This window comes from Lasioglossum baleicum, chromosome 9 (assembly GCF_051020765.1).
Source record: "Lasioglossum baleicum chromosome 9, iyLasBale1, whole genome shotgun sequence".
Taxonomy (NCBI): domain Eukaryota; kingdom Metazoa; phylum Arthropoda; class Insecta; order Hymenoptera; family Halictidae; genus Lasioglossum; species Lasioglossum baleicum.
This window is the reverse complement of record NC_134937.1, coordinates 4544926-4562118: the sequence shown is the minus strand read 5'-3', so window position 1 is coordinate 4562118 and position 17193 is coordinate 4544926. Positions and strand designations below refer to the sequence as shown.

At 38.8% G+C, this 17193-nt stretch overlaps 1 protein-coding gene across 19 annotated transcripts in view; it reads left to right on the top strand.

Annotated features, from left to right (window-relative positions):
- The window catches only part of Sls (sallimus), a 335820-nt gene that overhangs the window by 107800 nt on the left and 210827 nt on the right, over positions 1–17193 (top strand). For 15 of the 19 annotated variants that reach the window (XM_076431149.1, XM_076431143.1, XM_076431152.1 and 12 more), the window contains 8 exons: positions 678–906; positions 3669–3866; positions 3995–4198; positions 5089–5249; positions 6156–9155; positions 10050–10269; positions 12891–13688; positions 14974–15159. In XM_076431149.1, coding sequence (XP_076287264.1) covers positions 678–906; positions 3669–3866; positions 3995–4198; positions 5089–5249; positions 6156–9155; positions 10050–10269; positions 12891–13688; positions 14974–15159 — 4996 coding nt within the window. Of the gene's footprint in view, positions 1–677; positions 907–3668; positions 3867–3994; positions 4199–5088; positions 5250–6155; positions 9156–10049; positions 10270–12487; positions 12506–12890; positions 13689–14973; positions 15160–17193 lie in introns of those variants that run through there. The other 4 variants (XM_076431137.1, XM_076431140.1, XM_076431138.1 and 1 more) reach the window with 4 other exon arrangements.

The following is a 17193-nucleotide window of genomic DNA, read 5'->3' as shown; positions in this document are numbered from 1 at the left end:
TTGTAATGAATTACAAAGTAATTCATTATTTAACTTTGTAATGTCTGAAAACTGTGTGTAGATGTGTGTTGTATATTCAACGTAGCCATTTTCTGATTAAAAAAATTTTTTTAATGAAAATATGTACACATATGTGTGTCCAACGTCACACAGCACTTCGCTGTACCCTCCTGTCCATTGTGACTTCTTCTAAACTCAAGGGAGATGCTTTCAATTGTAATTAAATATTCTTAATGGGTGAAATTAAGATCAAGCTTAGATCAAGACTTTACTGTACTATGTTTTCAGCTTTTTTATTCTTAACAGCAAGTTTAAAGTCGTGTCATTAGATTTTATAACTAAACTCTGCAAGATACATATGTTGAGCAGTTATAGTACTCCTAAACTGAATTTTATGTTAAAATAATCAATTTTCCAAAGAAAACCTAGCTATACAGAATTCTTATTCTTTTTATACGAAGCATTGATGTTTAAAAATTATAAATGTACATTCAGCAGTACTGTGGACAGCATTATTCATAACATGATTGAAAAATGGATTTTTCTGCTGCAGCTCTAATAATTTAATTACTCGCAAGAGAAGTTTGATCAGATGTAGATTGTGTTGTAATAAATACAATAATAAATGTAAAAATGAAGTATAAATTATACATATATGTTATATTTTGATTGTACAGTCGTACAAAGTCGAAGAACATGAAAAGATCATACAAGACCAGCCAGGTGAGATTCGACAGGAGAAGACAGTGGTTGTGTCTCAAGATGAGGAAGGGATCAAACGTGACATTAAAACGGCACAGATATCAAAACCGACTAGAAAATCGACAGCACCAAGGTTCGTGACACCGATCACGGGAATGATTGTTGATCAAGGAACGGATATTATTCTCGAAGGAATCATCGATGGTGAGATCATACAAATACTATGTACTTCGAAATTGATGTCACCGAATATTAATGGAAATACATTCTCGTGTTTTTATTACTTTCGTTCTATAATCTGTTCTTACTAGACTGCGGATCTTTCTGCAATTATGGCTTTTGAAAATTTTCAAGAAATGCTAGGATATAAAATACGCCAGAATTTAGTACGATTTTCATTTATTTTAGATCTATAAAGGCTACATAAATGAATTTTTTGAAAGCCAATAGTTTAAATTTGAATTTTGTTGACTCATTCACATTCATTGTTCAGAAGGAGACCTCTGCACTTCATAATTGTTATCGCAGTAGTCGATCGACTGTTTTAGTCAGTTATTTACGAATTGAAGTGAAGTGACCATCAAGTTTGTGAACATACCGAACGAAAAATAAAATATATTCAGTGATAGTATTGTTTAGAACAAATTATGCGTATTGATACAAATCTATACAAATATTTTATGAACATTTCTTTTATAAAACTATCGTGTGGTTAAATTGGGAGACTTGTTTATGAGTGTCGAATATATTCGACATTGACTCACAACATTATTTTTCTTGACTTAAGCACTATCATATTGGCATACATCCAGAGAGGCTCCATATTATTACAATTTTGATAAAAAATTACTACTTTCTTTCTGCTTTACTGTACTTCTAGTTCGTTCGATAACTTCAATTCAATATTGTTTTTAACTATCGTTTAAATGCCATTCGTTTTTGTGATCCTTTTTCCATCTCTTTGCTAATTTTATGATTTGTATTTCGACAAATATTGAGAACTTTATTATTTGCAATTTTTTAATTGAAGAATTACCGAATTGAAATCGACAGATCAAATCGTTTTGAAGCTCATTTATACTCACTGAGGAAAATTTTTGGAGCAATAAATTTAATCGTAATTATAATGCATTAATTCATTCAAATCGATATAAGTACAAAACGTGTAAATTTATTATATGATTCTGAGAGAATTTAAAGGTAATTGAAATTTTTCTGTTCAGGAATGACCTAATTGAAATAGATTTCAGTCCAAATCATTTTGAAGCACATTTATACTCACTAAAGTTCAGACAGAGCCCGCTGTCAGCGCGATTGCCAAAACTATCAGTCACTAAGAGTCTAAGTATTTAAAAAAAGAAACAATCGTGTCACCCCGTATAAATTAATTGTCTACAGTTGGCGAATCATTGGTGACCCACTATGTTAGCCTTGAAGGTTAATATTTGCAATACTATATGTCCATTTCATTCGTTCAGAGCTTTACTAAACTTCAGTGTAGAATACAGTTCAAAAGACTAGACAATGAAAATAAAATTAATAATGAATATAAAATAAATAAAAGTTGAATAGTATCCTATACGAAAATCTACTTTTACTAAAGAATTGCAAAAAGATCAATGAGATCGATAGTATTGATCCAAGAGTTTGTTAACAATGGTTTCTCCGTGGTGTTACCGCACAACTTGCTTAACAGAGATCAGAGAAAAACACGAAAGGTGTTTGACTCTTATTTTTGGCAAGCGCCTTCTTTCTCTCTAGTTTTATTACATCTGTATGATTTACCAAGTACTAAACTCCCGTCGCAATGTTTCACCGCCGAGTTTAATGACTTGCTAATCTATATTTAAGTAGTTTAATTCTGCAGACATTGCAGATTATTTGAGAAATTCCCTAGGAAGGTTTCTTACAAGCATCAGTATTTCGCACCCCGGCAAGGACAGTGACACAACTAAAAAAATAACCATTTTGAAGTTGGAACAGTGTTCGATGCGTTTAATTAGCCTCTACGTGCTAGAAAAACTCCTAATTGCACTGCTAAAGGGCAGCTATGTCCGTTTTCTTTTTGAGCTAGTTCATATTTTTTAGTATTTCGACGGAAATTATATAATTTTCTCAAAATCGTTATTGAGAGAATTTTTTAGTTAAGTCACTATTCTTGCCGGGGTGCAATTTAATAAAAATAATACATACAGCGACTCGGATTAATATTTGGACGCTCTAAAAAAGACGACAACTATTTTAATATTGTACTATACAGTCAAACCTGTTTTCGTGCGGTCTTTTTTTGTGCGATTTTTTTTATGCGTTATATGAACATCAGATCAGATCAGCAGGATATCTCGGAAGATGTTGTCGTTATCAAAAAAGTGTTCCTACAAAAGTTGTTTGGTGTGACGGGCTACATTACGTAGTATTAATTGTTTTCTTGTGGGTGGAATGGTGGAGGACATTCCAAGGTCACCTTGATTTTTTTTAAATGCAATGTCCTATTTTTTATACGATAGACCGATAGAGTATCAAATTCTGAGTATAAAAGTGTTGACCTTTATATATCCTAAACCTAATAATTAATGAGATATTATCGAAACAATTTTCTTTCTTCTTTGGATCTGCAAAACGTATTTTTAAAATTTTCAATATAGGCCCACAGAAAAAAGTTGTAAAATGCAACTTTTAGTATTTTTTCTACAATCCCGATCAATTGCAATTTTTTAAACAATATTTTTTCACTTCCCGTAGTAAACTAATTGCTCTAGCTTCCCAAAAAAGTTCAAATCGTATAGTACAATATTTAAGAAGTTATCTTCAGAGCGTCTTTTTAGAGCGTCCGAATATTAATTCGAGTCACTCTATTTAGTTACGAATGCTGCAATTATAATTCTGTTTTTTAAAAAACGTACTCTGTTACAGAACAGCCACAAGAATTTATAACATTTCTGACAATTTTTACATATTTTCCATAGGCTACCCCCAACCTTCGATCACATGGTCGAAGAATGGACAAGAGCTCAAGTCGAAAGATGGCATGGCGATGAGTTACGCGCACAATCATATCAGACTGGAATTAAAGAATGTTAATGTCAAGGACGCAGGACGATACACCTGTACAGCGAACAACGAAGTTGGTTCAGCCAGCAGTACAGCCGATTTAGTTGTCAAAAGTACGAGAAATATATTAATTGCTTCTTACAAACTTGATTTGTTAATAATTGAACAGAACGTTCGTTTATCGATTCTCAAGAAAGAAAGAACTGAAAGAACAGAACATAATTGTTTTTAATGATTTCAGAAACGATATTCCCACCTGTATTTGGTAGAAGACTCCAGGCTCAAGTGGTGAAACGTGGGGATCGTGTCAACATGGAAGTTGAAATTACGGGAACGCCGGAACCCACTGTTTGCTGGTTCAAAGACGACATACCAATCAAGGAACGTCCACCCGAATTGAGAATTAAGCAACAAGGAAATTGTTATATGTTGATCATCGATAAAGGTAGGTTTCTAAGTGATTTGTATAACTTTTGAGTGAATTGATACTTGAAAAATTGAGTGAAATGAAAAAAACATCGTGTGGAGAGGGTAGTAACCGTAATTAGTAGACTGCGGATGTTTATGAATTTATGAAGAAATTGGTTGAGTGAAATATAAAGCAGTAAAAGATTAGAAAAATTGAAGAACATTGTAATATTGTTTTTAATGTAACAAAAAGTCATCAGGGGATAAAATTAATTTTTGTTTTACTTCTGCTTCCCATAATCAAAGCAGAACATTTTTATTTTGCATAAAGATCTGCAGTCTAGTAATTAGTAAGTACAGTAAATCCTCTACAAACGCAAAAGCCTCGGGGGGATTCGGTTGCGTTTATCGTAGACGCGTAGCTATTTTTTTGAGCTTCAAAGGCCGAGCCGAACGTGGAGAAGGACAGCGCGTGTAAAGAGTGTAAAGAGTGTAAAGAGAGACCACGCGCGGGCCTTTGGACTGTGCCGACGACTGCGACTCTCCGCGTCGCATTAGTAATGGTTCACACCGATATACCTGAGCCGAGATCAGATTACTAAAGAAGAGGGGATATTTTTTGCGTTTATCGCGTACAGCCTTGTTGCGTTTACAAAGGATTTACTGTATTGGGTCGTTGCAAAAGTCTTGATACAGTTTCCAACAAATGTTGTTATTCCTGTAACAGTGGGATTGTATTGAACAAATTAATGTATGTACATATACCATTGGAAAGAGTATACTTTCAGTTGTTTTTTGACAACAGGTTTAGGTCATTTTCATAGCGTTTTCGTCATCAAAATAATTGTTAAACACGAGCGAATTAGTTGAACATCAAAATTGAAATGAACTGATGGAATATAATTGCAATTTGCATTATTTATTCAGCCGAGATGCATCATTGTGGGAAATATATGGTCCGGGCAACCAACGCTGGCGGAGAGGCGCAAAGTATAGCCGATTTTGCTGTTTTCGAGCCAACGCCTGACACGATGGTAGAAGTTCATAAAACTGTTATCTATGATGTACAGGACAAGAAACAACTTCAGGTAATTATGTTCTACTTTTATGAATTTAACACTACAATACCAGAATACTTTATAAATGGACTGTGGCTCGTTTATGATTTTAATAAGTATTTCTATATAATAAGTTTCAATGTACGAGTGTACATACATTACCGCTCAAAAGTATCCGACACTTGCGAAATGTGTAATAGCAACGCATAAAAGCTACTTAAGCATCTAAAATAGTGACTAAAATCAATCTTTATTACTTTCTTATGGAATATCTAACGTTTTAAGTTAAAAACTGTTCTGTTCTTTATTGCTTTGCTTTTTTATCGGGATACGAGGGTCACCTTCATTTTTTTCAATGGAATGTCTACTACTTTTTTTTGAGAAATTCGGATAAATTATGAAATTCTGCGAGAAAAAGGGAAAGTCTGTCGTATTTTAAATAAGCAAATAATTTTGCTTGTAAATCGAAAACACATGTTGCTAGTGAGTCATTGGGAAACAAAAATTAACAGGTTCTCTGAAAGATGGCAACAAGCTGTTACAAAATGGAAATTATGTCATTGAATAATATTAAATACATATTTTTATAAATTGATCAAATGATTTTGACAGAACTTTCCCTCCAACCTAATATAATTGATAACTGGGACTTTTCTCTGCTTTATTTATCAATTTTTTAAGATATATCCTTGCAGGTACATATTTTAGACACTTCATTTCATTAATTCACCGATAACTGAGTAATTGAATGACGATTTTGATTCTCCGGGTCAATGTAGACCCGGACTCCGCCGTCAGAGGGTTAACATAAAATATGCTAATCCCATGAAAATTATAATCTTCCCTGTAATATGTACTTTCAATCCGAAACAACTACAATTATTCACAGTACTTTCGACGAAGAACACCGTTTAAATTCCTTTCTATCGCATTTAGTCCGACGCAAAGAAGAGCGAAGCATTTTCCACGAAACTGACAAGCGAGTACACACCGATTACAACGATCCAACCGTGTCCCATAATAAAGCCACCGCCAAGCGTGACATCCTCATCGATGTCGCAAACGACACGCACGGTAGAGAAAATCGATAAGCCAGAAATGTCTCGTTCGGAAACGATCTCGTCCACCATCGAGTCCCATCAAACGGAAACCAAATCCGAGCAAAAGTACCACATGAAGCTGGAGCACAAGACGCCACCCGTGGTGGAGCCTAAAAGGGAAACGGAATCTGTGCTGAAACAAATGATTCGCGAGGAGCCGACCATAGCACCAAAGGCCGAGATCATCGAGGAGAAATCGACGATCCAGAACGAGAACATAGAGACGTCAACAATAGCTAAGAAAGACGCTCTGAGTTTCTTCGAGTCAATGACTAAGGAGTCAACAATGGAGACAGCGCCGAAGGGGCCGAAAGAGATGATCAAGCTGGTGGATGAGACAGACGGTCACGATGTGAAGGTTGGCAAGCTGACGAAGAACTACGAAAAGACCACGAGTTTCCAGGAGGTAAAGAAGCCGGAGCCGAAACCCGCAGAGTTCCAGACCTCGAAGAAAGCAGTCCACGAGATCTTCACTAAATTGGAGCAAGGCGGAGGCCCGTCCAGAGGAGTGGACAACAAGCTGTTCGACTTCCCGTACGATAGCTACAAGGCAACACCGGTGGAGACGAAGAAAACAGTCGTGCAAGAGACATTCAGTTCCGGGTCCTCGTCCTTTCAAGGCTCTCTGATGACGTCCAAGACGGAGAGCAAGATGGAGAGCTCCGAGGTGTTGATGGGCGGCTTCAACCTTCAACCAGAACCACCGCCAGAGATCGGGTACATGCCGAAGCCGGAGGAGATGAAAAAAAAACGTCCTGACGTATCGGTGAAAGCTAAACAGCTCCAGGAGTCCTTCGAGAAGACCCTGTCCCCCATCGATGCCCCCATCGGCGGTGTGAAAATCTTCCCGACAGCCTCTCCGAAGATCAGCGAACCCCCTAAACCCGCGCCAACGTTCTCGATGCCACCACCACCGTTCGAACTCGATAGGAAGGAGATAGTCGAAGACCTATGCGTGAAGAAAGACGTGCACGAGAAGAAGGACTTCGTACCGAGTCTGAGGCCAACGTCTCCGAGCAGACCATGGTCCTCTTCGTCGGACGTGGAAACAAGATCGCACGTGTCCACCGACCTGTCCGAGTACAGGTGTCACTCGGCTGCTTCCAGTCATCAGGAGATCCTCAGGTCCTCCTCGCCTAGACCATCGGCGGACGCGCTGGCGATGGAGAAGTCCTGGGCAAAAAAGTGTGCAGACTCTTCTAGGAAGTCCTGGCCGCCGCAGGAGGACACGGTCCCCAAGTTCAAGCACGAGTGGCAGGTGCCCGCGGAAGACTACAAGACCTCGACGAAGGAATTCAAACGGGAAGTGGAGGAAACGCCCGAAGGCGGGATCAAGAAGATCAGCACCGAATCCTCGAGCAGTCTGGAGAGACGCTCCTGGAGCTCGAAGCAGGAGACGACAGAGAAGCTCGTGAAGAGAGCTCCGTCGCCCCCGAAGATCCAGCCGATCATTTATAACGCCGAGACGATCAAAGTGGACCACATGGTGAACAAGATCGAGGAGAAGTCCCTGTACGAGAAGTACTCCAGCGAGTGCGATGTGAAGAAGTCAGAGGTGTCCGAGAAGATCGAGCAGTTCAGCTCGAAGAAGTGGTCAGCCGCGGACGACCTCAAGGCTCCTGGCTTGGTCAGAAGCGTTGAACCACCGAAGAAACCAATGCCTCCGGTGTACCATCCACCGGAGCCGATTCCGACAACCGGTCAGATCATCCTGGAGCCTGGTCCACCCCCGGAGATAGGGTACATACCAGCGCCGGTAGTCATGGAGAAGAAGGTCGAGAAGATAGAGAAGAGTTTCGAAGCGTCTCGAGAGTATCAGCCGCCGAGGGTCGCTCCAGCAGCTATGAGGACCATCTCCCCAGCACCTAAACGAGAAGAACCTCCTGCACTGCCACCGAAGGACGTTCGCATGACTCCCCCACCTATACCAGCCAAGCAACCAGTTCCTGCAGAATCTTTAGAACCGTTCCCATTCAAACCTGTCCCTGCGCCGCAGGTGACGAAGGCGCCGAAGGTAACTCCTCCACCAGCTCCTACCAAGTTTGTCAAAGGTGCCTTCACTCAGGAAAGCGACTACGAATCAGATATAGACGGTCATCTGAAGGCGAAATGGAGGCCCTACGAGAGCGACACCGAGGAGCCACGTTACAGAAGAGTTCAGCCCCCAGTGCTTAAACAGCCGACCAGGCCACGGTCCACCGAGCCTGAACCTCTGCCCCCTTCTAAATTCGAGGTACCACCGGCACCAACTCTGTCATCGTCGATGATCAGTAAGGAGCAAGAAACGTGCAGGAGACAGACCACCGTGAAGAAGCAGGAGTTCAAACAGCAGCAGCAGCAGCAGCAACAACAAAAGTTCCAAGTGGTCCAGCCAGCTCCGATAGAGCTGAAGCCTGGTTCTCCTCCAATCTACGTTCAACCGGCCATGAAAAGTCCAACGCCTAAAAGTCCCACAGTCAAGAAACCGGAGTCCCCGAAGTTCAAAGTGAAGACGTTCCAACAGGAAAGCGGGTACATGGCTGACACTGATGAACCTTTCCAACAGAAGAGTTCTGTCGCGTCGATGCAGAAGACTTTTGGAAAACACGAGTCCTCTTCTACTAGCTCCCACATGGAGACAAGATCCTCTTACTCGGAAAGCCGTTCGGAGTTCTTCGAAAGCAAGAGCTACGACAGCCGTCAGCAACAGCAGAAGATGCAGTCCTTCGCTCCTGCGCCAGTTGCACCGGTTGCTAAGCCTGCACAGCAACCCGGTCCATATCAGCAACACAGCTGCTTCTTGGAGAAGAGCTACAGCTCCTCCGGCAGTTCTCCGTCGAGATTCATGTCCACGAAGGTTCGGCAGCGTGTGTGACTTCGCTTTCGTTGTGTGCTGCTATAACTAACCCACAGAGTGACTTATGAGCTATAATTGTACGTTGCTGACTTCTAGGTTGATTTCTAATGTACGTTTTCACGCATGGTTCCTGTGAATTGTGTCTGGTTTTTTAGCAGGATGCAGAGACATGGCTGACAGTTGCCCATTTAGATTAATATATGATAAATAGAATTAATCCATGTCCTGTTTGTGATGTGAATAGTTTGTTTAGTTTGTTAAAGAATTTGTAGAATGCAAACCTGTGTTCAAGATAGTTGATATGTTAGATGAAATTACTAGTTCATGTATTTTATTATTTTTATTTTGGAAATAATATGGGGAAAGAAATTCCAGTTTAGATTGCGTTAATGATACATGAATATTGCTTTTTAAATTGTGCATTTTAATTCTCTTCATCATTGAATATCACGTTTGCTGTATTACATTTTTTAAGAAATTTTGCAAGGAACAATTTTATAGAATGGGTTGCTCTTTTATTTAATTTTTAATTTAATGAATTAATTCCTTTCATCAACCTACAACAACATGAATTTGCATTAAATTTTATAATCTAGTCATCAGTTGGTAAGCATTTGATTATTACAATGCCTAGGTCTGATTGAAAATATAATTTTAGTAAGGAACGCTGATGAATATTTTTATAACATACTTTGCCAAATTAGATTAGTCGTATGAAATTGAATTTTTATTCGATTTCCAGCCCACTAAATATTTATTATAGACGAATTATAACACCTGAATAGTTTGGAAAGACATTTTTAGTGATAGTATTTGTTGTTAAAGATTCTGTGTCGCCGAAGCGTTGCAATAAATCGTGAAATTATTTAAACAAAATGTTTTATCTTTTTGTAGGAAACTGTTTATTCCACGGACCAGTCGCAGAAAAAATTCGAAACATCGAAAAAGATTTTCCCGCCTTCTCCGAGTCCTTCGAAATTCGTGAAGAATGAATTTCGTGAAAGCGACTACGAGAGCGATTATGATGGCAGAATACCACCCCTTTGGAAGCCCCGAGGCTACGAAAGCGACGATCAGACTTTCAGACCCGTGAAACCTAATCTCGCTGGTCCAGGTATTTACGATTCTCAATAAATTAGACCTTAATTTCGAACTTCAAACATATCAAAACAATAGAGCAGAAAGTAGACAGTAAGGCGTGAAATCTGGACAATTCAAAATACATGTTGTTAGTTTGATAACTACATTAAGGAAATTAAAATACACACTCTTATAAACAAAAGTTTAGGGATTCAACTTATGCGATGTTTGTTTTCAACGAACTCAATCAGATAAAGATAAAACAAAACAATTTATGAAAAATGTTTTATAGAGTATGAACGTATTTATAGTATACACTATACGGTTGAACTTTTCCTGGCGTAACCAGAAATTTTTGCCATTTTCCCATGTTATCCAGTAGATTTGGGCAAGAAAATACCAAAACACCAAAATCGCTCAACCATAAACACGCATAACTTTTGAACCAGCGAATTCCTAATATTAAAACTTGGATTTTCGGAATTATCTCGCCAAACTCTACAGGATTGTATAAAAAGAAGTCTAAAATTTCTGGGTCCTTAAGGTGAAGTTTAACCAAGAAAAGGTACTATTTCTACTGAATTATCTTGCACAATAACATAGTGACAGTGTTAAACAATTAAGAAATAATTTCGTTCCGTGCATACTTTTCGTCGTTCTCTGCAATCTTTCGTTTATGGATATTGAATAATTCTTGAAAAACAGTTTCTCTGCTACCGAAACTTTGCTTTCTCTCTCCAAGCATAGTACACTTTTTCCATTTTCCACAATATTAATTCACAATTGTAGAGATCACCACTTTCTAATGGAATTGATTAAATAAATGAACTACTGCGCTTACGATAAAAGTTGTGCGAAATCTTAAGAAATATACCTTACTCAGTAGGTGAATAATACCAGGTTGCTATCAATATGGTACCAATCGAAAACATGAACAATCACGACTACAATAAACAATCGAACTTAATGAACACAACAATGCTACGGTTGCTTGAATAGAATGCAAATGCAACGGTAACAGCAAAAACTGTTCATAATTACAGTAGAACTTTATTTATATTACTTCATTATAAAAGACGATCAATTTACAAACGATTTTTCATAATTATTGGAATGCACATTCAATAGGTTATATTCCAAAATATTGCGAGAATAATTTTGTAATCCTTGTTCAATTAATTCTATTATATTTCAATGTATTTTTAAGTCTAATACTTTATAATATAACAATAAAATGAATAGTTTGTGGTGCACAGATTGAGAAACATATTACATTAACGCGTTTGGCCAGGTACACAGAAAACATGTTTTCTAAAACAGTGAGGTATAATGTAGATTAGAAATAATACCGAAAAAATCACGTTTGCAAACACATTCGAATATGTACTACATTAATTCCACATATAACAAAAGAAATGATGTGCGCCGAAATTTTAAAATGACGTTAGTGCCAATAAATGAAGTTCTACTATACAAACCTAACGGTCGATGGGTCTCGTAAACAATCTATCATAAATAAAGTTTAAGCGAATTTATACTTCTTCACTTGGATGTACATCGCGGATGATATTTAGACTTCTTATTTACACTAGTAAAAGAGTGTCATCAAATATTAGAAAAAAAGGAAAAATGTCAAACTCGTCGATGATGGATATTATCTTGTATGTGTGTATGTACAGTAGAACCTCGATTATCCGAACTAAACAGAACAATTACCTGGTTACAGCATCCAGATAAAAAATGTTCACGAATTTGTACAGTATATCGTGTTCTATGTGGACCGATTCAGGTTGAACTGTTTAAGAGAGCAACTATTCGATAGTTCGGTTATCATCGGTTCGGGTAATAGAGGCCCCGCAGTTTATTAAAACGTTTGGACAGGTTTATCACTGTCGTTTCTCTGTTCCATTGTGAGCGAATTATCCAGCCAATTCTTCAAACGTAGAAACTGATCTTCGTTCGCTAACCGCTTTGGATGAAAATAATTTTTACACCTTTCTTTGTAGACGAATCATTCGGAACGTATGGTACATCCAAAACGAAAAGTCTAAATTCGCGTTTACGTGAAGAGAAAAGCTTTCCAAGATTGTCGATAGAACACAATGGTACAGGCTGTGTCAATGGGTCTCATTCTTTTTCGACTTTTTTCCAGCTTACAACAAGTAGTCCTCCTGGCAAGCTTTCTTCCCTTCTCGTTGTTTACCTCGCAAGACAAGTTCTCCTCTCTTCCTGCTTCGCTTGCTTCTCTCTATTCTTCTCGGCCACTCGAAGTACGTACTACAATCTCCCCGCTTGATATCTTCACCCTCCACCAGCTCGTGGCTAACCCGCCTTCTTCTTCTACATGTATCGCCTACTCTCTTCTTGGTCACTATATCACGCTGGTTTCACCTTCGTTCTCAAAAAACAGTACACAAAACGAAAAAAAGAAAAAAACACAAAGATCGTAAAACCCTTCCGAAAAATCGCGGGTCCCGCGATCGTCCACCGATAGCAATGTCCGAGCTCGTCGAAATCAAAGAGATCACGTCGGCCATTGAGATTCGAGATCACGGCAACGTCGTGTGAAACCGGTCGAGCACCAGGTGCAACCTCTGTCCGCTTTCTTCGTCTTCTCTCGTCCGAGGTCAACCGGGGACTCTTTTCTCCCGATAGGAAAGCCGAAGGAGTCGTTGCTGATCGAAGAGATCTCGACGCGTGAACAGAGATCGAAGGAGCTGTCGAGAAAGGAGGAAAAGCGGCCGACCACCCCGAAGACGGTCCTCTTGCCTGGTTCTCCTCCGGAGCTAGCGTACGCTCCACCGCCACCGCAACCTCAACCTCCACCTCCACCTCAGCCACAACCTCAGTACTACGAAGCCAGATCTGGAGTGCCGTTCCACAACGCTATCGGCACGGAGACGAAGAAGACGGTGAGGATGGACGAGTCCACGGAGAACAGCAGGAGGATCGTCACCATGGAGCAGACCAGCAGGGTGATCAAGTTCGGCGACGGTCAGAAAACCGCTCCAGATTTTAGCAGCTTCGAGGCTCAAAAACACAGGCCTCAGTACAAGGTGCCGGTCCCAAAGAAGTTCGTGCAGGGTCAGTTAAGGGAGTCCGACTACGAGAGCGACATTGACACCAGGATCAAGCCGAAATGGGCCCCGCCGGACAGCGACACCGAGGAACCAAGATACAGAAAAGTCCAGCCACCTGCCATCAAGTCGCCCAGGTCTTCTAGCGCACCTGTCCGACAGGAACACGTGGTGTCGCCGATGGAGTTCGACAGGGGACCGCCTGTCCTCAAGAAACAGACCTCGATGACCCAGCTCAGAGACGAAAGTCGCAGAAAGACCGAGTCCGAGATGAGAATCAAGAGGGACTTCGACTCCAAGCAGGAGGAATTGAAGCCTGGATCGCCGCCAGAATTTGGATTCATTTCGAGGACCGACGTGAAGAAGGCTGCCAATCGTAAGAATCTCGTCAATGTCTCTGTTGCGCATGCTTAGTTGTCGGCGACAGCTTTTGCTACTTGTCGGAGGGATTTGAGGAGGATTCGGGACCGTTAGACGACGTGAAGGATTGTAGGGAATCTGTTGTTTATTGAATCTAGTTCTATGAGGTTTTTAGAGTTTGTACACTGGTGGAAGAAATTGTGAGACGTCCTGAAAATTACAGGAATAACAGGTTAACCCCGTGTTGTGCAATAACGAGTTAGACTCGCGATGAACATTTCAAATAGAGTTTGGTATTTCGAGTAAAATAAGGTTTTGCTTTCGTTGTTATGAAAAGATACCAGACAAAAATTATATCATTCTATTTGCCATCTTCGTTGGGAGTAAGTCCCGGATAGTTTGAGCAGTTTTGGAAACAAATCATAACATAGTTAAGTAAAGAGTCCTTTTCCGGAAAGAGATTTCTTTCTATAACGTCTCCAATGTTCCTGTTAGTAATAAATAAATGGCCCTGTTTCACGTACAATGTTATATAATAAAAATACAATAGAAAGTCCTTGTCCCAATTATTTTCGGGATGTTGTTTAATTTTGTCCACTAGTGCACATTGTTCGATAAGCTCAACAGACACGAGCAACGAGCTCTCTACTGTTGGGGCGCTCTGGTTTGCCGCAGGGGGCAACGTATTGTAGTAAACGGGGCAAATGACGTGGCAAGCTCTGAATTTCATTGAATTCATCGCAATCAGAGCCAGTGTCCATTTTTCGATTACTATAATTGCGTTTTCGAGGGACGCTTCGGGCACATTTCGATGTAGATCAGTGCTGGGCACTGTTGGGGCCCCTCAAACGCTTACTTCCCCCACCAAGCTTCCTTTCGGTGGCGCTGCTCGTGGCTCCGATGCACGAGGCCTGCGCACTGCTTGTGACGGACGAAGCGCGTCCTTCCTTCATTGTAACGACGGATGCTGGTGGGGGACAATGGGCGCTGTGGTGGGAACAGTCTCGTCTCAATTGAAACAAGAATGCCCAGCCCTGATATAGATCGACGTCGGGAAATGTGTGTTATCGATTATATTTTCAAGATGTAGATATATCGTTCTCTTTCTAGCTGTCTCTCTGTTTCTATTCCATTCTTCGACGCATTTTCACTTTATTGGTCGCCACATTTGCATCGTCTTTTCACGATTAACTTTCTCTGTGTCTCTTTCTCTCTGTCTCATTCTTTTCCTTCGCTTGCTCGAATACGCTGGCAAGATCGCTCTCTTCTCCCGTAACACGAAAAATCTGAAACATCCGCAGACGTCGCGTCGCGTCACATGAGCGACATGACCAGCAGCTTCAAGTCGAAAACCGAGAAATTCGTCAGCGACATCCAGTCGGATCTGAAGCAGGGCAAGCCGATCCTGAAACATCCGGCCGACAGCCGATCCGCCGATGCTGACGAGCCAAGAACGTACAGAGAGGAAAAACGAGTCTCGGAACACGGTAATCGATTTAACAACAGTACATCTCGAAGCTTGCATAAGGAACCTAAGGGGCTATTATTCTGTAAATCTTGATGAATTCTACAATTCTCAGGAATTCTGTCCATAGTTATGGTACGCCTAACGTTGTCAATCACTAGAACTACCGAACAGGTCTACACGACTTTATTCAAACACATATGACAATAAAAACCAAATAAAGACTGAATTTTAATTAATGACTTGTACTTGATTTTTCTTTGATAAGTACAGAAATTATAAAAACGTTTCCATGAGAAATTTTTGGAATAAATTTCTTTATTTAAGCACATATTAGAGGTTAAACTTCACCTAAGGAAACAGAAATTTTTAACTTTTTAATATAATCCTGCAGATTTTAACGAGGAAATGCCGAAAATCCAATGCCGCCATGTTGGTATGTAGTGAGCGTAGCGCGTCGTTTAACAAGCGAAACCGTTAAATGGCCGTTCAAACCACAAAAGCCAATAAAACTTGGATTTTCGACATTTTCTCGTGAAAAAATCTACAGGTTTATATAAAAAAAAGTTAACAATTTCTGGTTTCCTCGGGTAAAGTTTACCCCACATATTACAATAAAAATCACACGGAACCTGAACAAATACAACTAATAACTTGTACTTGAGCTTTACAAGTACAGAAATTATAAAAACGTTTCCATGAGAAATCTTTATGTTATATGATATTTATATGAATATAATTAAATTCAGTTTTGTCATTATTATAAAGCTATGCAGACACATCAGTCGCATTTAGATTTTGGTAGTTCTAATGACAAATCAACTGCCATTGTAATTTATTAAGTTCCTTTTTCACCATACATAATAATGTTCTATGAAAGTGCGGATAATTCTTAATTAGAATATTTATTGTTATTTCCCAAACCAAAATAAATACTTTATATTGAAAATTGGTAAAATGGCGAATGGTTAAATTGCACATTACGAAATTTGATTCTATTTGCATAATTGTTTAATATAGAAGGGAAGAGGAACCAAACGAAAGTTAATCAAAATATCAAAGTATTCAGTCGTGAGTGTTCGAGGGTGATATTTTATTATTCAATGCTGAATCCTTTTTTTAGACAAAGCAAAACTGAGGATCAATTTATGATAAAAAAGTAACTATATAAAATTTACAAAATTATAACGTTGGATGTACCATGAATTGAAACAGATTCGTGAAAATTGTTTCTTGCAACATTCACAGAAGAATGTCCCCTTATATTTCTATATTGAGATTATTTTTTAAAGGAACTAACGCGAAGTAAAATCTGTAATTTTGAACACGCCGTTAGTCACAAGAGTATACGTACGCTTGATAAATTTTAAATATTTAAAAAAGCAAGGATTTTTCACATTCTATAGGCATTGATTCGTGTATTAGTTAATCTATACAGAAACTAATTTGTAAGAGAAGAAATTTGCTACACAACCAAGATAAGCCTATTCTTATTTAGAAAATCTACTATGATTATGATCATTATTGTAATAACAAATTCTATTTACTTTATTACACATGCGTAAATATATAACAAATTAGTTAATGTCTGATCTTTGCTTTTTTCCGAATATTAAAAATTTAACACAGTTACGTTGATTTTTAAGGATAACTGTACTACAATATGAATGTCAATTTTAAAAAATATTACAGCAGAATGTTAAATATTATATTTTCGTAATTGAGAAAAAGTTACAGATATTATTACTAATACATTCTTTTATTTTACATTATATTTTGTTGTATATTTATAATCTTATTTATTTATATTTATTTTTTATGCTATGTGTATATTATTTATTCTTACGAACAGTTTCAAAAAATTCAAAAGTAATTTCATAGGAAACATATGGTAATGTTTAGCTTAGCATACTGATCCATGACTGAATTTTCGTTAATATTAATATTTATATCGCTACGGTCGATTCTATCCCTTTTGTATCGCAGTGAGAAATGTCAATCGTGACTGAATTATATTGATTTATATTATTTTATTAAAAAAGTTAATTATTGAACT